This window comes from Vespula vulgaris, chromosome 7 (genome assembly GCF_905475345.1).
Source record: "Vespula vulgaris chromosome 7, iyVesVulg1.1, whole genome shotgun sequence".
Lineage (NCBI taxonomy): Eukaryota > Metazoa > Arthropoda > Insecta > Hymenoptera > Vespidae > Vespula > Vespula vulgaris.
In genome coordinates, this window is record NC_066592.1 from 637623 (window position 1) to 662277 (window position 24655).

At 40.1% G+C, this 24655-nt stretch overlaps 2 protein-coding genes across 3 annotated transcripts in view; one reads left to right on the plus strand and one right to left on the minus strand.

The window, feature by feature from the left end:
- The window catches only part of LOC127065051 (dual specificity tyrosine-phosphorylation-regulated kinase mbk-2-like), a 122275-nt gene extending 99857 nt beyond the window's left edge, over positions 1-22418 (plus strand). For both annotated transcript variants that reach the window (XM_050996887.1, XM_050996888.1), the window contains 8 exons: positions 13917-14055; positions 14237-14453; positions 14541-14639; positions 14726-14884; positions 14960-15098; positions 15201-15516; positions 15652-15781; positions 16046-22418. In XM_050996887.1, coding sequence (XP_050852844.1) covers positions 13917-14055; positions 14237-14453; positions 14541-14639; positions 14726-14884; positions 14960-15098; positions 15201-15516; positions 15652-15781; positions 16046-16586 — 1740 coding nt within the window. In that variant the 3' untranslated portion in view covers positions 16587-22418. The remainder of the gene's footprint in view (positions 1-13916; positions 14056-14236; positions 14454-14540; positions 14640-14725; positions 14885-14959; positions 15099-15200; positions 15517-15651; positions 15782-16045) is intronic.
- On the minus strand, positions 21103-24364 carry LOC127065064 (coiled-coil domain-containing protein 43). The gene is made up of 3 exons (XM_050996926.1): positions 23981-24364; positions 23207-23595; positions 21103-23131 (listed from the first exon to the last, which is right to left on the minus strand). Exons 1-3 carry the CDS (start codon positions 24143-24145, stop codon positions 23059-23061), a joined length of 627 nt encoding a protein of 208 aa, XP_050852883.1. The 5' UTR covers positions 24146-24364; the 3' UTR covers positions 21103-23058.
- Between the last annotated feature and the right edge of the window lie 291 nt (positions 24365-24655).

Genomic DNA, 24655 nt, shown 5'->3' on the forward strand with positions numbered 1-24655 from the left:
AGTTACGATTGGAACTTTCACGACGTCGTCGCATCGTTAAAGGAAAATTCGATAATTTCCGTTCCTCGTAAATACGCTTTATTATCTTCTTTTACGTGAAATCTTAATTGCCCCTGCGACATACCAGAAGAATATACGATAAGAGGGATATTGGAAATTTCTAGGCTATCGTACAAATATCTTTATCAAAGATCTCCAACGACATTTTATCGTATCGAGTAAAAGAAAGAAGAAAGACGAAATGTAAATAAGTCGCGAAACGTTTACCGAAGTGTGCGCGAGAGTCGTCGGTGCGACGTTGATAAAAAAAAAAAAGAATAAGAACACTTGATACGGAAGCTGTTGCGTCTTTTGATATCAACGTTACGAGAGAGACCGCAAGGAAGATTCGAAAGAAAGAAAGAAGCGACAGAAGCTGGTTAACGCTCGCAGTTGTGTCGCCGTTAATGCTGGCTCGACGGTCTGACACTGTAACTCGATCGCTCGACATTGTATCTCGCATTTCGCAATAATATAAATACTCTACCTGTGGGATGGGCCGACGTTAACGATCCTAGATGAAAGAAACATAATAATGCTCGTACTGTTCCGGCTTGCGATAGCCTCCTAACTGTTAAAACGATCCTTTCGATTCAACTTTTCCTCTTCTTATTATTATTCTTTTTCTTCGCTGGCTCGGTGAAATTATCTTTATTAAAAATGAAAAAACGTCCGACCGACGTCCGTCGGCATTTTTCTTTCGATCGCGAGGTACGATCGCTGACGTTGGAAGATAACTTGGGATCGTTAGCGATTTACATACTTTTGTTTTTTGTTTCAACTCTTTTCCTTCGAGATCCGTGTCACGATCGATCGGGGATCAAAGAAGCGTATCGTATCCGGGCGTACGTAACGTATCCAGGCTTTCCTCGATAATTCCTTCAAAACGAATGGTAAAGAGACACCCGGCACTGGTAAGAAGTAACTAGACGAGCGTCGAGCGCTAGTTAGATTAACAAGAGCTTTCTAAGTTACTTATCTCCGATTGTGAATACTCACCGCCAATAGAGTCCGGAGCGTGCGAACGTAACGCGGCGAGCTAAACCACACGCGATTAGTTATTGACGGTTCCGTTCGATCTTCGAAGGCGAAACTCTTTGACAACCAAGAGAATGTACCGGGTGTTGATTTTTTTCCAATACAACCTTACACGTACCTACGTAAACGCGCGAGTTACTCGTACGTACGTGTATGTAGGAAATACATAAACGCAAATACGAGCGTCGTACATCCTTTTACCGTTATAACTCCATACGCACTTTGACTTTATGCGCCCGTGCATATATGGGTCCCTGACTATGGCCATGCACTAATGGAGATATTCATTTCTTCGTCCGATTACAAGACTGCCGTTGTGAGACCGCCATTATCTCTGTAGGTACATACGTCTAACTAGAAAATACGCCTATGTGCGTACTCTTTTTCTACTTAAGTGTGTCTGTCCCTCCGTAGCGACGCGTGCATTAACGAGTCTCTCTTCTCTTCTCTTCTCTCTTCTCTCTTCTTTAACTCTCCGAGGTTTGAGTTCTTTCGTTAACGAGCAACTAAGGAGAAGAGGCATGGCCGATAATTAAATATCGGTTGTCAAGAAACAAGCAGGTGCGATCGAGTAATTATTTCTCCAATACGCGACGTTCGAATTAATCGAATTCTCTACTTCCATCGGTGAAAGTTCCGATTTTCAATTCCGTTGTCGTTTCTTCTTGTCTTATTTCCCTCAGGTTATATATGTTCTCGTAAATGATAACACATATTCGCAGATTTCATAGCTCTCGAATTTCTTTCGAGACGTCGTAATCGACCTTTCGTCGTCGTCGAATCCCACTGTTTGTTTAACTTTCAAGAGATAGATCTATCAAGCGATCGTTGATTTTCTTCGACGTTGGAAACGAAATCTCTGGTATAGGCAAAGAAGTTGCATGGCATTTAACCGAGACGAATATCAATGAGAATAACAGAAGAGACGATGGAGTCGATCGGAGTCATCGTACGCGACGGGCTATCGATTACGTTCATTCGCATTAATTTCTTGCGTAACGTTAGAAAGTCGCAATGTCGTAGGTTTGCAAGGTTCGTTTGATAATGTCGATTGTTCGGAGAATGAAAAGTTCGATGAAACGATCGATCGGCTATTTTCGTTCGTATCGATCGAAACGATATTAAGATCTCGCCTCTCTTCTGCTCTCTGGTTATGAGGCGCAATTACCCTTTTAGTAGTTCTATACGTACGTACATGCATACATACGTGCATACGTACATATATACATACGTTATGTGGCCGAGAACGAGACAAGAGGACAATGAACCGTGGCGAGTTACGACCGGCTTAAAAAATAACCGGTTTCGCCTATCAATGAGTTCGAACGAGCGAGCGCGCGTTCGTTCGTTTCTTTCTCGCGGGAAAAACTCGCGTTTAGAGATTTTTCAAAAGTCTCAGAAAGCAGGAAGGATATCCCAAAGAAAAAAGAAAGAAAGAAAGAAAGAAAGAAAAGAGAAAAGAGAAAAAAGAGAGAAAAAAAGAAACGCGTTAACCACGTACTTCGGTTCTCCAATTAATTCCAAATGAAAGCAGGATGGATGGTAGAGAAAGAAATAAGAAATTGTAGTATGAAACGATCGCTTTGAAAGGTTTCTTCGAACTTCCTCGACGAAGCACCCGTCTATTTCGATTTACTTCAAACTCGCTAGGAAGTAGTCGAGTCAGCTTCCCTATCAAACTTCATAATTTCATCTGCCTCCTCTCGTGACAGTCCTTTCCTTCGACCATCCTCTTCCTCTTCTCTTTATAATATAACCCTAGTGTGGCGTGCTCGCGTATTAATTTCGTTCCGAGGTAGGTATATCGTTAAAGAAAACGCCCTGGGGTCATGCATATCCCGTTACCTTGGAAGGGATCAGAGGGTTAATGGAACCGTACCGATGATTCTTCGATGCTGATCGTACAGTTGGATAAGAACGTCGCTATTAAAGCTTCTCTCTCGTTCTCGCACATTTCTTATCCTCCTCCTCCTCCTCCTCCTCCTCCTCTTTTCCTTCGCTTTCTTCTTTTTCTTACATAATGGGACTGTTGACGTTGGTTCGTATCGACGTTACTTCCTGTGGGCCGTGCGCGCGCAAGCTGCCACGCACCACGTGACTTCCGGTAGCACATACGAGCACGACGTCAAACAATATAGTATGCATTTCCATATTTCACTCGATGCATACGAAATTCTCGGCGATAAGCGTATGCACGCGTTTTTTTTCTTCTTATTCTTTCTCCCCTTTCTCTCTCTCTCTCTCTCTCTCTCTCTCGTTTCGTTTCGCGCTTCTTTCAGAAGACGCAATCGTTAATTCTTAACGCGTCTGGAATTTCAACCTTGTCGTAAGACGTCAATCGCGTCACAAAGGACGTCCACGACGGACGTTGCTTCGAGACTCCTTGTTAAAAGATGGAAATATCTAAGGGCTAATAACTTATTCGTTCGTTCGTATTTAATCGGAGCATTCCCCCTTAGTCCGTTTCGAGTAGTGAGCGACTAATATCGGTCGGACGTCGAAATCCGTAGATAGTACGTAGTTTCGTAGTAAAAAGGGAGTTCAAAGTACGTTTACCATTCTCCCACAAATTCTCACGTTATCTCAAGTTAATGAATTTATCAAGCGTTTCCATTTACTCGACGTAAAAACTTAATCTCCATCGCAAATGGACTTGCTCGATTTATTTTTTTTTCTTCTTCTTTTCTTCTCTTTTTTCCAATGCGACGCGCATAATCGATACGAACATTCCTCGCGATGTATCATTACGTTGGAATCATCACAATTAGCAAGAGAAAGAAAGAATCGAGTGTTGCTTCTTAAACAATCGTTGCGACGCGTGCGTGCTTGGAAATTTAAAGGGGAAGGGGAGAAAAAAAAAAGAAATATCCAGCAACAATTTTTCATCGCATTCGATCGATCGATATCGAATTAGCATCGGCGTTCTTAGCTTAACGATCGTTATAGTCGCGAGGAAGACTTTTACGAGCGTTCCTCGAGCTCCGTAAAGTTCTCTTGCTATTTAAAGATATAGAAACGGTTGGTAGTAATGCGATTAAAATTCTTCGAGCGACTTGTTGACACTTCTAACTCGCTCCAGTCTTCTTCCAACGATCGATTTCATTAGCTTTTTCTCCGTTCGACTCTGATCCTCGTTCCTTCGTTCGTTCGTTCGTTCGTTCGTTCGTTCGTTCGTTCGTTCGTTGGATCGATCGATGGATCGATCGACGCGAACGGAGACATTATTTTCTTGCGACCTCTCCGATCATACTCGCCGTTTTTCTATGGAAAAAGAAAAGCGATAGAGACGTTTACGATACTTTCAAACGATTCACCTATCTCGAAGATGCTGTTGTCGTTGCGTCGTTGCAAAACGACAGGACGATTAACGTTTTCCGGCTTCTGGAGTGAACGCCTCGTTGCCGCGTGTCAAGGTAACAAACCAGTATGGATTTATAATCCTTCGTGAAAATCTATAAATCTTTTTCTTTATCCCGCGTCAGTTTTATAGGATTTAGATATTCCACCCTCTACGACGACGAGAATTACTAACTGATCTCACGTCACGCGTATAGATATATTTTATTTTCGACCCACGTCGCATACATATTTTATCTCGATTCCGTCGATTTGATCGCTCAAATGAATAAGTAAAACTATATACGAATACATGCATATGTATTCACTTATCCAAACGAGGAAGGCTAGTTTCGAAGGAGTCGAAGGAGGAAAAAAAAGGAACGGTCGGGACGTCTTATCGAAGTTTTCATTTTTATTCTCCTCGTTCTAGAGATATGGCTTTTGTCTTTCTCTCGCGAAATCTTCTGGATCTGGTCCAAGTTCTTCTTAATCGTAGGCGGAGAGCATCGATCCGTCCTTCGCTCTGTTCTTTCTTTCTTTCTCTCTCTCTCTTTCTCTAGCAAAAAAATGTATTAGGTGTATCGCTCCGCAAGGAAGAAAGTTTCGTACTCGCTTCATGCGCTTCTCTCTGGCTCTTTATTTCTTTCTCGAGAGATACAGAAACGTTTCGAAGCACGCGTACACAAAACACGTGTACGACTTTTCCATCGTGAGATCGCGACTCGCATCCGGTTGTAGTTCAGTAATGTCCATCCACGTTCAATGTTGCCGTAAGAAAGGAAACGAAGAGATATGTTTTCCGTTATTCCTTCTACCATTGTTACCCGCTTCTCTCGCAGGAAAGATATGAAAAATGTATTCGATCGAAGGAGAAGAGAGGAGACTGTATGCGTCCTTTGAATAACTAAATACAGTACGCGATATAACAGAGATAATCGACAATCGATTTACAAATTCCCGAGTAAAACTGGCGTCGCGACGTATTATTATAGGAATACGAAGGGATAATTAGTCAGTCACCGGGCGTAGATGAAGAGTTGCGTTGCTGCGAAGGATCATGGAAAGAGAAAGAGAAAAGGGGTAGAGACACGAATCGAAGCATTCGAATTCTCCCTCCTAAACGGAAATTGTGTTGGCGCGGCCTACGACGTGAACGACAAAGGCATCTCGGATGCCGGCGGTACGATTGAATTTCAATACGTAGAAGCTGTTTGGCAATGAAAGGTTCTATGGGCTTGACGTTCGATTGTCTTTCCAGTTTCCCATTGTCCTCCCTATCGGACGAGCGTCGAAAAAAATTATAAAATAATACCGTCGTCGAGTTTACCATTAAAAATATTTTAGCAGCTGGTGCTCTTTCCTATCTTTCCTATATGTCACTCGGAGCGAGCGCGCAGCGAGCGGCTATATAAAACGTTACGATAAGACAACTCTTATCTTTCGAAAATGGAGTAGTTTGGTCGTCGCTAGAATTTCTGACATTTGATCTTTCGTATACGAAGCCGATTTTGCTTTTTTTTCATAAATTCATACCAACCAATATTTTATATATATCTATACATATATATATGTATATATATGTACACGCGTATGAATATAAGATATAAAGCCTCGAGTATAAACAATCGTATCGAGTATAAATATCATTTTGCTTGAGAGACCCACGATATCGATACGTTCCGAATAGCAACGTGCGTGAAAACGATGTAAACCGTTTCTTATTGAGAGCAAAGACTTCATTTGACGAAGTTACGAGATTCCAAGCACCTAGCTAGCGCGAGCGTCTAACACGAGCACCTAGCACGGCCACCATAGGTGATTAAAACGGGGTACTTAACGTCTATTGGAATTTAGCAAAGAAATAGAGATAAAGAGAGAAAGAGAAATAGAGTCCGAGACACGAGGTCTCGTTCCAAGTACGCGTAATAAAGGTTTCATTGCCTTATTAAGGCTGCCCGAGTTGCGTCCAGCTGGGTGAGACGAAGAAAGATGGGAAACCGGAACTTTGAAACCAGTTTATTACTCTAAACTGTTGGTACGCACGAGGCTCGAATAAAAAGCGCTGAGCTAGTCGTATTTTCTATCAACTCTCTCTCTCTCTCTCTCTCTCTCTCTCTCTCTCTCTCTCTCTCTCTCTATTTCTCTATTTCTTTCTACGTGTTCGAGGTCAGGCTCTCGGAGAAGAAAAGAGAAAAGAAACGAGATAAAAAATGGAAGAAGGGAATACACCGGATCTTTCTCCTAGATACCTTTTGTTCGCGAGAAGTGGAAAAATGTCGTACGAGTTCCTGCTCTTTCTCTCTCGTTTTATTCGTCGAAGAAACCTTTCTCCCCGTTCGTCCACCGACGCTCTCCAATATAACATTAATCCATCGAATGTTAGCCAACAATAAAACTTCCTTTCGAGCGATAAAACATGACGTTTATATTCATATACGCGTAAATACGTACATACATACACGCGCATAGATATACATATATATATACATATACATATATATATATATGGTAGTCATTCTTTTGCGAATTTCACTTGGACATTTTTATCACCGGAGAAATAAAAAAAAAGAAACGGGGAAAGAGAGAGCTGAAAAAATAAATAACAATAAAAAAATACATTTGACTCGTATCGCTTCGTTACTTCTTATGACGTCTTATTACTCGTGTCACTTTCTTGCACGGGAAATTTGAAAATGTCGAATATCGAACGTTGCTCCCGTTTCTGTTTAATATTTCATCGTCGTATTCGAGTCGGTCGTGAACCGTTCGAGCGGCCCAATCCGTTTCAGGATCTTGTCTGCGAATCGTCTGCTATGGCTAGTACTTTCCTCTCGCCTACCGTGCGACGCCCATAAAAATTAAATTAACGGCTGGCCACGTGACGTTATCGAAGGCCTTTCTTTTTCGAGAAGGATGAAAGAAGACCGCGATACGATCAACTTCATTAGCCGCGAATAAAGAATAATCGGTAGAGATTAAGAGGAGGATCCGGAGAAATATTTTTTCTTTCTTTTTTTATTAACTCGTCGCAAATAACACGACGATCTCATCTGCGAGATATTTTAATTCTCTCGCTTAAAAATTCATAAAAGAAAATAAATCGCGCGATAAAGTTTGTTTCTTTGAAAAAAAAAAAATTTTTAAAGATTCTGTTCTGAAATTGTAAAATTTGAAAGAAGAAAGGAAACATCGTAGCCGTCTCCGCGCGCCGGATTACGAGCACTCGTCGCTTTTTCGATTCGGTCAATGTCAATAGATAGAAACTGGATCAAGTTCGCTAAGAGCGCATCGATACGACCGTCGTCTTTTTGAGTGGGAAATGGCCGTGTATCTCGAATCGCCTCTTCGAGGACAGCGCGCGAGATATACGAAAAATCCAACTAATAAATCAGCAGAGTTGGATGCTGCTGACGTTTCGCCAACTCGACACTTATATAGTTACGTGTAGGCATCTTGAAACAACACTTGTCGGTTCTTCGTTGGTTGTTATTAGCTCGATGCCAAATGAAATCTTTCGGCCGACGGCTATTTTAACGTTTGCGGAACAAAGCGACATTCGGTCGTACAATCGATCCTTTCTTTTCATTTATTTACGGGTCCACGATTTGGAAAAGAGAATGAAACGCGATGAAAATCGGACGATGTCCGATGTTTATTCGTACAAATGAAATGAAATCGATTTATTTCGATTAAAATTATCCGAGGAAAAATCTGCTGCCACGCGATCAAAAGGAAACCTTCGAGGATCGAAATACAAGCGGGTTTGGGGGTGTACGTTCGAAGAACCACGAGGTTTATAAAGCGACAGTTCCTTGAACGAAAATCGCAACAACGCTATCGTCTTACCTTCTCCAAAAGATCGATTTACTGGCGGTAAATCGAACGTAATAGAAACGTCGTTTTAGATCCAGGAGGGCTCGGAGAACGTTCGAAGAAGGAAATATTCTTCCCACGCGATTTTCATTCGTTCGTTAATTAATTCGATCGATCGCCGATAAAACGAGTAATATGATCAAATAACTCGACAATGATATACTATTATTGCAAAGATTTACGCTAATTGACTGAATAATTAATGATTTTATTAACGTTTCACACCTTTTTAAACGTCTCTAACAGAGGGAAACGAAAGGATCTTGCACGATCTTGTCGCTATTCAAGCGTAGAATTTAATCGTAGTCGTGCGTAGGGTGTCGCAGGTTAACGAGTTCCTGTTATCTCCGTCAGGTGACGTTTTCTAACGTGCTTCCGAGGCAAAGACGACGCCCACGTGGCCGTCTCACTTTTTCAAAAGTATCGTACGCGTAATGTAACTCGCTGACACTTTGGAATCGATATCCATACATAGGTGTATGCATACATGCGTACATACGTCTATGCGCGGGCGTTGCATTAATCTAACGCTTTTCTAGCATTAGACGTAGCAATAGGCCATTAGAAAGGACCACGCGTGACTGCAACGCGGAGATGTCACAAGGTAAACCGCATATATACATAACTCGAGTGCAAGGAATGATTGTATGTAACGTGTCGTATACGATTATTTCTAGGATCGATAAGCTCTATCGAGAAAACGGACGTTTCGATCTATCGGACTTGTCACTTTCCTCCGATATACCTACTTGTGCTTGCTTCGGCGCCGTCTTCCTTAAAGAAAAATAACGCAGCTGTTTTCTTAATACCATTTCATATATATATATATATATATATATATATATATATATATTTGCTTTTCTTTCCTTTTCTTTTTTCTTCTTTTTTTCCATTCCTAACTTGGAAAATTGCGTGCACAGGTGCGATTTACAAACGCGCACGGTTAAATATTTCCCAAGTCTTTCGTCTATCCTGATGATACGGATAAAAATTGTTGATATTAATTGTCGGAAGTGATAGTCCCTCGTATCGCGATACGAACACTTTCTTTTCAAGGCGGATTGAAAATCGTTAAATCGGAGTTTCTCGTTTCTTTTATTCATTAAGCTAGCTAGACGCTATCGTTAAGAAAGTATTTAACGCAGTATAGCGGAGATAAAAATTGTAACGGTAGATCTTCTTTCAGGAAAATTAGAAAGGATATATGCCTTTTCAAGAACAATTCAGAAGGGGCCGTAATTTCTTAGAAATCACCCTTTTTATTTCGACGTCCGGACGTTATCCCGTAAAAAAGAGAAACTTTGACGTAATGCGACACAACGTGTATATACGTTTGGGACATGTATATACACTGTTTACGAACGTACAACATCGAGTACCCTCGTTGCACGCTAGAATGCACGCGTCCGTCCTTGGAGAAAGAAGTACGCGAGCGTTACGATCGTTTCCCATTCTTTCCATATTATTGTTATAACTATTCTTTTGTAAAACTATAAGTATACGTGTATAGTACGTGAGTACGAGAATACATCATCTAAATAGAATTCGACACGCGATGAAAAAATAATTCGCGAATATGCTCCCGAGCTCTCTCGTTTTCCTTTTTCTTTTTTCTTCTTTTTTTCGTTTTCTTTTTTTCCCAAACGAAAGCGAAACGAGCGAGTCGAATATTTTAGAAAGTGTACAACTTTTCCAAAAGAATCGGTGATCGTTGAGAATGCCTCGTTGAGGGAGTAACGATCGTATTTGAAAATGATGTATTATGTATTAATTTGATACCAAGAAGAAAAAGAACGAAAGAAAAGAAAAAAGAAAAAAGAAACAAAAATCGAAGAGGCGTTCTCTCGATGAGCTATCGCGAATTTCAGCGATCGTTTTCTTCGAGCAATTAATTCCCGTGGAGAGATTTTTAGCTCGAGGCAACAGCTGCGCCACGAAAACGGGTCCCAACCGTGGCCTAATCAACGTCGACGAAGGAGAGAAAGAGAGAGAGACTCGTTTCGGATCTCGTGTCTCAGGATTTTCGTGTTCCAAGGGTCGAACAAACGCACACGTTTACACGCCCGTGCACACGCGTACATATATAAATATATATATATATATATATATATATATATATATATATATATATTTGAATTCGTTACGCGCGAGCTGCCTTGGCTCGATCTTTCGTCTCTCTGTGTGCGTCCTCGCGCGTTTGTGCTGCTCGCAAAGGAGCTCTATCGCGTGCTCGTCGTTATTTATGAGCGCGTTAAGCGCGTTCAACAATGTCGCTTGGTCAGGACGCTTCGTGAGAAGGAGAGAGGAAGAGGAGAGGTGGGTGACTGGTCTCGAACGAGAAGAAGAAAAAGGAGAAAGAGAAGAAAGAAGAGAAGCCGGTGCACGGACAGAGTTAAACGCGTACTCGTAACTCGCTCTCGATATTATTTCTCTTTTCCACGTTTATCCTGCTTCCTCTTTTCCTTTTTTCCTTTTTCTTTACTCCTTCTCTTTTTCCTTTCCTTTCATTTCATTTTTTACTTTATTATCGCCCGGTCCTTCGGGTGCAAATGTTTATGCGTAAACACGATTCACGAGATATGCGATGGGTGGTCGATCATAATTTTTCATTACCTACCCACCGAAGAGAGTCCTTGCGTTTCTGAAAGCGCTATTCTAAATCTCCATTTTTATCAGGTTTTTCTTTTATTTTTATTTTTATTTTGTTGTCGATTTTTTATTTTCGCTCTCGCGTATATATATATATATATATATATATATATATTTACTCTCTCCTTTTTGGTACTCGAAAATATAGTTTGATAAATGATTTTAATTTTGTCTTCCTTTTTTCTTTCTTTTTTAACAGCGCACATTTTTGTCCAGTTACGAATTATTACCCGAAGTAAGTAGCGTTAATAAGAGAGTATTACACTTCTCGACGCTTCATACAAACAAAATTGATTCTTTTTTCTTTTTTTTTATTTAATCCCTCCGCTCGCGAAGAGAAGGACGCGTTCGATCGTGACTCGTGAGAACACTCGTTTACTATATACTGACCCCTTGATAGAAATTTATGCCAACATTCGTCTGGCCTTAATTGTCGTTAACCCCAATCAATCGGCGCCAACCTCGGTTGACGGTTTCTTCGTCGGTTACTACTGCATTTGCGACGAAGAAGAAAAGAAAGCGACTCCACCGTCGTCCACTTCGATAGGATCTTCAAACTTTTCGATAAAGATCTAAATACGTTCTTTGGACCGCTCGTTAACACGAACGATAATGAGTCATCGTTCGACGTTGAAAAAGCTCTACACATAAAAATTGAATTTCGAATTACTCCATAAACGATGTCTCGAACAGCGTAAATCTCGTTTTCTCCCTCTATCTCTGTCTGTCTCTCTCTCTCTCTTTCTCTGTCGTACTTTGCTTTTACAATAAAAGATATTTTCGACCGTACGTAAACTTTCTCGTACGGGAAATTTATAATCTGGTTTGGTATTTTATGACCATCGTAAAGAAGATTCGAAGCTTTTAAATTGAAAGAAGCCTACTTAATACTTAGTGTACCACTTTGAATGAACCACGCAAATATCGTACCCGTAGATAGGCAGCACTCCATACTTTGCTCGGTAATTATGATAGCGAGCGTCATCTATTAGCAGTATACCTTTCTTTTTTTAATCTCTAGTAATGGGCAATATAATTATAGATATTAGTTCTAAATTACACTCATATATACGTATAGTGCTTTGGCTTTCACCGGGAGGCTTAAAAAAAATATTCTACTGATTAATGACCTTCCCGAACATAATTATCGACGATGTCTCAGGTGTTACATATTCCAAAGGCGCCACGTTCAACATTTGCATAATTATTATATTCATTCGCATAAAATGTAGAAGTTTATTACGCTATTCGAAGGAAGAAAAGTGAAAAGGAAAAGCGAGGGAGAATTAGAGAATTAGAAAAAAAAATTAAGAAATAACTGTGACTCCGTAACCTTTAACGTGGAACATATATCGTTCTTTAGAAAATCATCTCTGTAAGATGTAAAATGCGATATTAATATCGTTCGACGAATTCGAAAAGGTCCTCGCTCACGAATATCCCTTCTTCTCCCCTCTCTTTTATCTCTACCGTACGTAATTCCAAAGAACAAGGAGCGCTACGCGTTTAATTATCATTCGAATAACGTTCCTCCGAAGCGATGCCGGCCTGTCGGTGACTGCCCTTCTGCTTGCTGCTTTTCTTCTCTACGAGGAAGAAGGAGAATAAAAAGAAGAAGAAGAAAAAAAAGAAAAGGATGAGAAAAAAGGTGGAGGTGGTCCGCGAGAGGAACATTTTTATCGCTTTAAAAAGCAAAGAAGATAACCGAGAGAACCCGCGTCCGTCTTCGTGTCATTAAACTCTCTCGAGAAAAGAGGGAGGGAAAGAGATAGACGATGACGAAGAAGAAAGAGGAGGAGGAGGAGGAGGAGGAGGAGGAGGAAGAAGAAGAAGAAGAAGAAGAAGAGAAGAGAAGAAGAATAAAGGGTCGGTCATCCAAGCCGGGCAGATGTCCGCCTTCGATCCGTCCCACTTTCTCAAATGCAACTCCACTTTCGAGAAACTCTGACGAATCTTCCGAGCGACTTTTTCTTCTTATCATTTATTTCCTTTCGCGTGATTTACGTTTACTCGGTTGCCCAGACAGAGGCTTCTGTTTAAATATACTCTGACGTTTCGCTTCCGCCTCGAGTGTTCGCGATGCATCTTTGATCCTTCGATATCGAAATGTTGCGATCGTTGATTTTTATGATCGTTTAAAAATGTTATCTAATTAAAGACCGTTGGGATAAGAGAGAACTAAAACTATGTTCCAGTCGTACGAGAACTCAGTTACGTTATAAGATATCACGAAGCAATCTTAGGAACATCGGTTATCACGATATCAGCCGGATAGGAGGATTTACGATCCTTCGAGCAGATGGAACGTTAAGGGCCGAAACTTCTTTCGGAGATTAACGTTGACGCTTCAGCCGGAATTTATCGTGACCAACACATACACGCGAGCTCTTTCAACCCTCTTTCTCTCTTTCACAATATCTCTCTTTCTTTCTTCCTTCCCCACTTTCCCTCGAGAAACTCGGTGATTGTAAAATACTGCAGCGAAAACGTTGCTTCCATTGCTCTTGAGGGTAAATAAATCTGAAAGTTACACTGCGAGCTCGAAGCCGAAAGGTTTTAGGTCGAGATAACATTAACAACGTTCTTTTTTCTTCTTCGACTTCTTTTTTCTTTTTCTTTTTCTTTTTTTTTACTTTTTTCTTTTCTTTTTGCGAATCCCTTCGCGCAAGATGTTGCTTATGCGCCCTCGGATAAATTTTATTTTTAGCCGTTCGCTTCCTTCCTTCCTTCCTTCCTTAGGTCATTCCGTTGACGAAGAAGAAAAAAAGATCTTTGACAAAAGTATGCCTCGGAATTAGCAGTCGATGCGGTTCGTTCGCCGAACGATCAGCTTTTACGCATTTTAATCTCGTTATTTGCAGAGAAAGTAACGGCAGCTTTCTTATACGTTCAAGAACAGCCTCCCGTTTTATTTTCGCTCGGGCAAACATAGCGGTGCATTTAATTAACGACGGCACGTTTATGTTCCTCTGTTTCAGAAATTACCGTCGTTCTTCAATACGAAGCCCACGCGGGTGGATAAATCGAACGCCAAGAATGCAAACAATTCTACCAGCAACAACATTCACAATATGTCGATGCACGAATCACACAGTGCCACGTCTCATGAAGTTTATCGTACGTAGATACGTTTTTTCTTCCTTTATTTTTTCTTTTCTTTTCTTCAGCGATTCAATAAACGAACAATTTACTCTTGCTCCTTTTCACTCACTTTTTCTAAGTGATTTCATTGGAGTGAAAGTTACTTAACATTTCTTTTTCTTTTTTTCCCTCTCTTTTTTTTATTCCAACAAATCAGCCGGCAAATTGCCTATGACACCTCAGGAGGCTGTGAAATATTATGGATATCGACTTCCCGATTTCGAGCGCGCAGAGATTGAAAAGTATTCCGAGATTTGGTACTTGGGTTTGTCGGCGAATAAAATTCACGGAGAGGAGGGTGCATCGCAAAACGGCGGTTACGACGACGAAAACGGTAGCTACAATAAAGTCCTGCACGATCACATTTCCTACAGGTACGTAGAATTTTCTCTCGCTCCTTCACGAGCAACTTTCCTACGTAAAAATCTTTTCTACGTCGAACATGCACATTTTTTATGCAGATACGAGATACTAGAAGTTATTGGAAAAGGAAGTTTCGGTCAGGTGATTCGAGCATTCGATCATAAGACAGGTCAGCACATCGCGATCAAGATCATCAGGTATTTGGAACGTTCCCGCTCTCATTAAAAACATGTATACTCTTTCTCGTGTATTTCGTACCAACAACAAACGTACGTTTTCGTAGAAACAAAAAGAGATTCCATCATCAAGCACTGATCGAGGTTAGAATCTTGGAGCACCTGAAGAAGAAGGATCTGGATGCCAACGCGTCGCACAATGTGATACACATGTTAGAGTATTTTTATTTCAGGAATCATTTATGCATCAGTTTCGAATTAATGAGGTAAATTGAATATGAATAATTACCAACGTGTCTCGGCTCGAGCGAGCGAAACTTAACGAATTTTCGCATTTGCAGTTTGAATCTGTACGAGCTAATCAAAAAGAACAATTACCAAGGATTCAGTCTAAGTCTGGTACGACGATTCGCCAACTCTCTGATTAGCTGTTTGAGATTGCTCTATCGAGAAAATATCATACACTGTGATTTGAAACCGGTAATTAATTTCTCCTTCGGAAACATGCATACGTAATACTTCTCCTACATTCTTGTTAGATCAAAGTTGTTAACTGATCGGACGGACTTTATCGTTTTACAGGAGAACGTACTTTTGAAACAACGAGGTAGCAGCTCGATCAAAGTCATAGACTTTGGCTCCTCCTGCTACAGCCATCAGCGTGTATATACCTATATTCAATCGAGGTTTTATAGAAGTCCGGAGGTGATTCTCGGTCTTCCGTACGGTACACCGATCGATATGTGGAGCTTGGGTTGTATTTTGGCCGAACTTTATACGGGATATCCTTTGTTTCCGGGTGAGGACGAGATCGAACAACTCGCGTGCATCATGGAGGTACTCGGACTGCCTCCGGAACACATCACCAGTCACGCTTCGCGTCGCAGACTCTTTTTCGGTAAGTATCGTACCGATGACTCCGATCGAAAGTAGTTTCGCGTCGGAAAAAGAAGAAAAAAGAAAAGGCAAGAAAAGAACAAAAGAACGGATATGCGTGACGCGATACTTGACGAAACAAAACGTGATATTACAGATCAGAAGGGTACTCCACGATGCGTGACAAACAGCAAGGGCAAAAAGAGATGGGCTGGCAGCAAAAACCTAGCGATGGTTCTCCGATGTACCGACACACATTTCGTCGACTTCGTTAGCAGATGCCTCGAGTAAGTCGTACGCAAAGTTCGTAGCACCAAATTGGATTTGTCTAACTATATGTTTGTGAACTCGTTCTATAGCGATAATCTCTTGGAAAAATGGTTTAACTTAGAATGATACCATAGAAAATGCCAAGGGTACTTTACGGTACTTTGATAGTACGTCCGTTGGTGGCTTACTCTACGAAAGCGTTAAAGAAAACAAACAACAAACAAGAAAAGAAAGTAAAAGAAAAAAAGACAGAGAGAAAAAGTTTGCTTTGTATTTCTTAGGTGGGATCCGAAGAAGCGCATGACCCCCGACGAGGCAGTGCGCCACGAGTGGCTGCTGAGCTCTTCCTTCTCTCATGCGAGCTCCTCGTCGTCGTCGTCGACGATGACGTCGTCGACGGTGAACGCGAACAACGGTAACAACGGTAACAACAGCAACGCTACGGCAGCGGTCGTCGAAACGTCTCAATCATCTCACGCGCAAACTGTAACGCGCCTGACGGTTAGCGAAGCGTTGCAGCTACCTTCCAACATGGAATACGCTCCGTACAGTCTCCTTGCTCTCTACCTCAAGCACGATAAACACATGAAGAGGGTCGGCACGTCGGAGAATTCAAAAAGCGGCGGTGCAGCGACAACGGACAATTCCAAGAGTAGCAGCAGCCTTGTCGTAAAGAGCAAGTTAAATGGTAGCGCGAGTAGTCATGCCTTGGCCAGTAGCGCTCAAACAACGACGTCCAGGCACGCCTCGACCGGTGACATAGTTTCTAGCTTGGACCCGAATCTCGACGACTCCGGAACCTTCCTACCACCGATATTGTGAAGTCGGGTTTACGCTAGCCACTTTTAAACGTCCTCCGTTTGAGTTCGTTCTCTGCGTCCTTCCTCTCTTTCTTAGATCGAACGATTGAGCGATCGTTAGCTGGCAACTTTTGTTAGCTTTTCTCGGCTAAGTTTTTGGATCTAAGAAAAGCAACATGGAATAGCAACATGGATAGCGTACATGTAATAGGAGGAAGAAGCTTGATACGTAATCGAGTAGAATGTTACTCAATAGGATAGTAGTCTCGTGCGCGAGTTAAAGAAATCGAAGGAAACGAGTAAATTCGATAGAGTTATTTCGAAAAGAGCGGGGATTATCATCAGCGACTCGAACCGATCATCAAAGCGCGTCGTCGTCATCGCATAGCGTATCGAGAAAGTCATTATCGATCGATATAACGAGCGAAGTTTCTTTTTTTTTTTTCGAGTTTAGACACAGTACGCTTTCCAATTTTCTAAGAGCAATATCGGAAAATTGATCGTTTCGATAAATCAAACGTCGTCGTTGAAACGTAGGAGCACGTGGTGAGAGCGAGCACATGGGTGTGTGCGCTTAGAAATGGCTGGCCCGTGTAAACGCGCTTGACGTTCTCGATGCCAAAAGGGCTTAGAAGATATATTATCGATAAAATTCTCAGCCCCTCCCCCTTAATATCGAGCTACGAGGTCGAGATCGCACATCCAAACGTCGTCCTCGTTTGGCTGATCGTAGCGAAGTACATGGGATATGTCGTTATATCAGATCATCGCTTGCAAGTACGGTGGAACCTAAATTAAAATGGCGTAACGTCGCTCGAGTATCAGATTATTTTCTCGTTTAGCGGGACAATCGTTCCCTCCATCCGAAATATATTTATTTAATGGCAAAGCTGCTGACTCGTCAAAATATCATGAGATTTCACGCGGAATAAATCGTCAATATCGTGAGAAATTACTTTCAAAAATTATTCCGAATGATCGACATATTGTTCTCTAAGGAGAGTAACCACGAATGGTTTTCATCGATGATCGCGCGATATCATTCAAAAGCATAACGTCGCGCTAATCGATGGTCTAACGAGATAATAATTTTTTCCTTTTAAGCGATCGCAAGAGCGAGCTTAAAAATATTCTACTATAATTTAAAGATATCGTCCGTGTAGTGTGTCGAATGGATTTTTCATTACTTGTAGTAGGTAACTGTTTATGGCGATGAGAAAGTATAAGGAGGATAAAGAAGACGTTCGACGTTTCAAAAGATCGTTCCTTTTTTATCGTCCGATTATTTTTCTCGTCACGGCGAGAAGATCTGAGCGAATTTTCGTAACCATCTGCGGCTACGAAAATCGCGATCAATAATAATGAGAATTTGAAAGGAGCAACCTTAAAATGAAAAATAAAAAAGAAAAAAAAAATAAATAAACGAAGCGTGCCCCAGTTTCGCGAGGCCTGTGTAGTCTTATTGTGATATTAAACTACCACTGTCTTACTTAGATCTCTGGTATTAAGAAGTAATAACGATCGTTAATAATTTCATTACTATTAATCACTAATATTTTCTTTATAATGAGTATCGCAAAAACAAGCTATTGCTACAAGATTATAATTACGCGATTAATGTGTGCGAGAGCGAGAGAGAGAGAGAGAGAGAGAGAGAGTGAGAGGGGGAGGGAGAGAGAGAGAGAGAGAGAGAGAGAGAGACGGGAAGAGATGATTAACATTGACGAAGAGTTTAATATTATCTTGTAGGATTGTACAGCTTTTAATTAAGTCTGCGATATATATTCCTGAGTAGCACGCGATTTGCTTGCGTAATCGAATACGTAAAATGCCAATTTCACAGAAATTTCCATATCATTTGAATTTGTCTTTATATATCGATAATGCTTCTTTTTTATTATTATTGTTATTATTATTATTATTACTATCATCATCACTATTATCCTTACTTTTACTACAATTAATATTAATGTTATTATTATATTATTATATTATTATCATCATTGTTCGTACGATTACGATATTATCAGTCACACGTTAACAACGCGATATCTTATGTAAAAAACGATATCACACTTTATAGATTGTACTTTAATTCACCGAGATTATTCATCGACGTCCAGCGTTTTTTGGATGTTGGCGCAAAAATCAATGAGATATCCAGGGAACACTCGTCTTTATGAACGCGGAATGGATTTAACGAGAGATTGTAATACTTGTCTAATTTTCACGTCGTCTAGATGCGTCGATTTTAACGAAGTTCGTAGAATCACGAATGATTGTATATCCGAGCTTAATATTCATCGTAGAATTCGCAAAAGAATTTGGCCCCCCCTTCAATCGAGACTCGAACGATCGAGGATTTCATTCATTTTTCTTCCGTGTCTTTCTTTTTTCTTTTCTTTTCTTTCTTTTACTTTTTTTTTTTCCTTACCATTGGAACTTCGCTCGAAAATTTCGCCCATCTCGTTCGATCGTTCACACGTCACGCTTTCATACGATTTCATACGATTATATAGTCGGACCAATAATTGTGCTCTTCGGTCCAATTAAGAGGCTTGTAATAGAAAATAAGCTTCGTCAAATGTCAGCGCTAGAACGATCATACGACATTGATTTTACCATCTTTAGTTTCTCCCTTTTACCTTCCTAAACCACCCCATTGGCTTCGAAGAAGGTGTATTAGATGTTAACGAATTATCGATTCGCGTAATATCTTTTCTCGACTGATCGTTAGTTTAATTAAATTCTCGTGGACCACCATCTTTCTTGTTCGAGTGTCCATTGAAAGAAAAGACAAAAAAAGTAGATGAGTAAGTGATCGTAACAATAAACTCGTAAAACAACAAAGTACTTGCAACAAGACTGACTGATTGTATACAATTTCATCACAATTATCACGACGTAAATCAATCGTGTTCTTGCAAATTAGTGTCGTCCTCATCGCGTATTTATACATACATATAAAACGACAAAACGTTCGCAGATCTTCTAGACTCTTACGTCGTGTTTCCTCGGATCTCCAATTAGAAAAGATTCAAGTTTAGCTTATACCGCGCGTGTTATCCCGTGTCGTTAATTTTTATCACGATTAAAATCGATTCTTCTTTACTTAACGAAATTTTGAATCAGCGCTACTCTGAAAATTATTTCTTTTCTTCGAAAACACGTATCGCCGTATATTATATGTCGTTTGAAAAGATCCGCGTTCGTCGCAAAAATAGAAAAGAATACGAATAGTCTTCTTTTGAAAAAGAAAAAAAAAAGAAAAAGAAAGAAAATTGTTGCGAATGTCGATGATACACCGAAAATACATATATACGTATTCGTAATTCAACAAAATTGCCGGCATTGTTTATCGTTGTTGTCCATTAACACGCCTAATTATTGTTTCGTTTGTTCCTTAATCAATTTTATCGCAGCGTTCTTCAATTTGCCGTTCGCGAAAAATCTAAACGAGGAAAGGGAAAGGGGGGAGAAGAAAAATGAAGAAATAACAAATATCTTTTCGCGAGATGCGTTCGATGAACTCGAACGAAGAGAGGAGTTGCAACTTTAATGTTCGTAGTGACTATATAAGAAAGAAATGAAAAAAAAAAAAAAAACAGATGAAAAGGAAACCGAGCATATACAGTGAAGGAGATATCAAACTGTGTATAAAATAACGTTTTAGTAATATGTGTGTATGCGCGGGTGCTTCAAAAAGTATGTACGATGTGTGTTTGCGTGTACGAAAGAAAAAGAGAGAGAGAGAGAGAGAGAGAGAATACAGAAGACCGAAAGAGAGAGGGAGAGAGAAAGAGTGAAAGAATGAATCATATTTACGCGTACGTGTATATATAATATATCCATACCTATATATTATACACACTTGTGCGCGTATTACTTTGCATATACATATTATATACAAGTATGTATTAAGAGAAATCACGCAAGCAAAAAACGAGTTAAATATAGTAATTAACATAGAAATAATAGAGCATTAAGTAATATAACCCCATAAAAACTCGGGGTACCCTAAACAAAAACAAAAAAAAAAGGAAGGAGAAGAGGAAGAAAAAAAAAAGGATAATTGTACAGCCCTAAGTTTTTAGTTGTGTTCATTATTATATACAGCGGGATCAAATTGTATGTGTATAGGAGACACTGTTGTATAATCTGCGTCGAAGAAACGCATTCGCGCACAGTCATACGTGTATCCGTGCGTAGGTTCGAAGAGAAAAGAACGAAAATAAATTCGATAATTGTATCGATCCCGATTTCATACACGGAAGAAAAATGTGCGATGGGAGATGGAGAGAGAGAGAGGGAGAGAGAGAGAGAGAGAGAGAGAGAGTGAGAAACGGAGAGTAAAATACTTTTATCGATCCGCACAAAAAGAAAAAAGAAAAACAAGATCGCGGACGAAAAAGGGGCGTTTGCTCTCTAGTCCTGGATATTACGAACGAACGTGATCCGAGTTGAAAGGGGACGAATATGACCTTAGAGATATAAATGTTTTAACGAACGTATAACGAAAGAAAGAGAGGAAAAATTGTCTCTAAAAAGAATGAAAAAACCCCCTCCAGCGTGCGAGCGTGCGTGCGTGTAAAAGGCTCTAGCGTATATCTTCTTAGAAGAAAACAAAAAAAAACAAAAAAAAGCAGTTTGTAAAACTAATTATCGAGTTAACAACGTGGATAGATCTATCAATTTTAAAGTTAGTTAATAAAACTTGTATGCGTGACGCGTTCTAAGGAGAATAGGTAAAAAGAGAGAAAACGAACTATCATCGTCGGGCGAACGAAGAGACACGACCACTTCCTACCAACCAACCATCAACTTCACTCTCCCTTTTCATCCCTCGATGCTCTCTCTCGAGTTTCGATAACATGATATCGTCAAAAAAAAAAAAAAAAAACAAATAAATGCGCGACCCGTATTCGAACGTCAATCATTTCACTTTGTAGTAGCGCATCGTCGAGAGTAGAAGGACAATCATAGGAGGTAGTTGTACGCCATTTTGAATTTGCGCGTATTTAACGAGGCTTATTTCATCCGAACCTTTTTAGAACGAGCGTCGCGTAGAATAATCGATCCCGACGAGTTGTTCCGTCTTTGAAGAACAAACGAAACGTTTGTCCGATCCTTGATCGAAGACGAGATGATGGAGAGAGAAAACGAAGGATTAAAGGTCGTTTGTCTTTCTCTCTCTCTCTCTCTCTCTCTTCTCTTTCTTCTTATAGCCGTCAACTTCTTTTTATCGGGTTGTCCCTCATCCTTCGTATTTGCCGATGAGTCGTTGATCAATCTTCAACCCTTCGTTTTCTTTTTTTTTCTCTCTCTCTCTCTTTCTCTTTCTTTCTTGTTCGTATCAGTAAGAACGTCGACGAATCGAGAAGAGGAAAAACGAAAAAGGAAGAAAAGAAAGGAGAGAGAGAGAGAGAGAGAGAGAGAGAGAGAGAGAGAGAGAGAGAGAGAGAGAGAGACAGACAGAGACAGAGACAGAGAGATAGAGCTGCGAGAGACGATGCACGATGATTTGTAATTTTCGCGTTAAAACGACGGGACGGTCCCTTGTGTTACGCGTACGACCGTCGTGTAAGTGCGAATCGTCGTCAATTTATGCCTGCAACTTTAATTATAGCAAACAAGAGAGAATTGCTAACGATAAACGATTATGATAATGACATTAGTATAAAGAAAAGTATATGTAATGATACGATACTGAAGCATCATCATCTTTTGTATCATTTGTTCGTTTGTTCTTATCTTACTGCGTTTGTCTTTCATTATTAATGCAATACCAAGATGACTCGGTTTCGACTCGGTATCTTGTGTGTAAATATATACTAATAAAGAAAATTATAGCGAACGACGGAGGAATTGTTGTTTGATCCCAATTAACGGCAAGGATTTTCAATGAGATACAATTACAGAGAAAATTTCTCTATAGCGATTAGAGCAGTTTATTTAACATATCAGTATTAAATATGTGATTCATTTAATCAAAAAAAAAGAAAAAAAAAGAAAAAAGACAGTATGCCATGCATACTGGTAAGTACAATACGTATATACATCGATAATTTGAACAATTTTTAACTATAAAATTTAACGGAGCTGTGAATATTACTCGTATACAAGCTCTGAATGCAGACCGCGAAATACGAACGAACGTGGATATCGTAAAGAAAGTAGAAAAAGGATAAATGGATAGGAGAGTCTCTATGGAGAGATGTTATACCGAAAGATGGTGTATATCAGACAGATCGAAGGCACGAGAAGATTCGCTATTATGCCATAAGAGATACGAAGTACGTATTATCTCGACGAAGAAGCATCGCATAATTCGCTTGAAAAATCGTGCATGTGTTTCTTTCCGATGATAAAAGAGGGATTAATGAACGATAGACTTTTGCATGCGAAAGAGGAAACATGGATAAGTAAATCAGCCCATAATGGGATCCACTTGTTTTAAAATGAGGAAGCGACTGTACGATTTCTTCACGATCGTGCTACCTCCTTCTCTCTCCTTTCTGTGTCTTGCGCTTCTCTTTTTTCTCCTCTTTTAATTGCTTCTGTTTCTCTCTATAATGTAAACAAGTACCAATTATATTCTTCTCTTGCGAGTACGTAAAGGAATATTAAAATCAAAAAGCTTACCTGTCTTCCTTATCTTTTTCTTTCTTTTTTTGACTTTCTAACTTTGCTTTCTCTCTCCTTTCTCTTTCTTGTTGCGCTATGGTAGCAGCGTTCAAATTCTTTTCGATTCCGCAGTCTCCACCCCCTGCGCCGTCCTCTTCCCCGTCACCCTCGCTATCGCCTTCATCGGACATTTGACTGTACTGGGCCAATATAGCTTCGCGTATTCGCCTTTCTTCCTCCGTGTAACTTCTTTGAGTGGTAGTAGGAAGGCTCTGCGACTCCAACATACGTGCCAATCTGACATCGACGTCCTCGGTAGGGACGTTAGGACTGGCAACTTCCTCGGTTGGTAACCATTCTGCCCAAGCGCTTAAGATTTCGGCTACGTGCTTGCTTATATTGTCCTCCTATAAAGAAGGGATATAAAGATTTCCATCATTTTATTACGTTAGAGGTTAAATAATTCCTTTAGACTAAAACGAATCGAAATCGGTCGTATCGTTTCGTTCTATGCGTATAGTTATCGCAAACGCATACATACTCGCACATGAAATATTTAACAAAAATATGCAAGTTACTTCTGATACGTTAAGAAATAAACAAAATAAAGAATTATAGGGCCATGCTAATAAAATCATATGTTACGTAAAGCAGATACTTTCGTATTATTTCCATAAGAATGTACATGCCAGAACGCCATATAAACACAGCTTCTGCTATTTTTGACCGGCTAACGAATCTCGTCTACGTACAGCAAGCACATTCTAACCTTACAATCCGTGCCGTCCTCACCGTTATGCCCGCGAGTATGCTTTCAAGCGCCTCGATCTTTTCATCCTCCGTTTCATCGCCCTCCAATATTCCTTTGATGTACGATCCGAAAACACCCTCGTCCGTATTTAGTGCTTGTAATTTTTTGCTTAACCAGCTATCAAACGAATTCGTCGCGACCGCCATGTTCGGCGTTTTTCCGACGCCTCTGATTGGTAATGCTCGAATTGTCCTATACTACCAACTATTGTCATTTATAATTATCCATGGTATACGTAAAAGTAGTATCGAATTATTACGAAATTATATAGTTAAATTATTTCTCTAGACGAACGCATTTCGTACATCGGAATGGTAGACGAACGATGACGAAAGAGAGAGAGAGAGAGAGAGAGAGAGAGAGGGAGGAGGAATTGCTTCAAATAAATTATTTTGCGAAATTCTGTAGACACATTATCAAGGTACTATTTTTATTGAACGAACAACGAACGTTGAACAACAACGATCCCTCTGTTGCATTTCGACGAGTACTATCGAAATATGTATCGAGAAAGTTCGTCGTGTTCGTAAATCGGAAATATCGTATCGTTCGTGCGTTCTTTTTTCCTTTTCGATGAAAATAATATCAGTTAATATGGAATCGACGAAGTCGTTTACTCGTTTTTTTAACGAAGAAATTCATTTAGGATATCTTTG

What these genes read in the sequence shown, in the direction of transcription:
- LOC127065064 (XM_050996926.1), bottom strand. Translation starts at nt 24,145, where the DNA reads ATGGCGGTCGCGACGAATTCGTTTGATAGCTGGTTAAGCAAAAAATTA. An exon ending in GCATACTCGCGGGCATAACG is followed by an intron (nt 23,596 to 23,980) that starts GTGAGGACGGCA and finishes CCTTCTTTATAG; the next exon opens with GAGGACAATATAAGCAAGCA. An exon ending in GAAAAAGATAAGGAAGACAG is followed by an intron (nt 23,132 to 23,206) that starts GTAAGCTTTTTG and finishes TTTACATTATAG; the next exon opens with AGAGAAACAGAAGCAATTAA.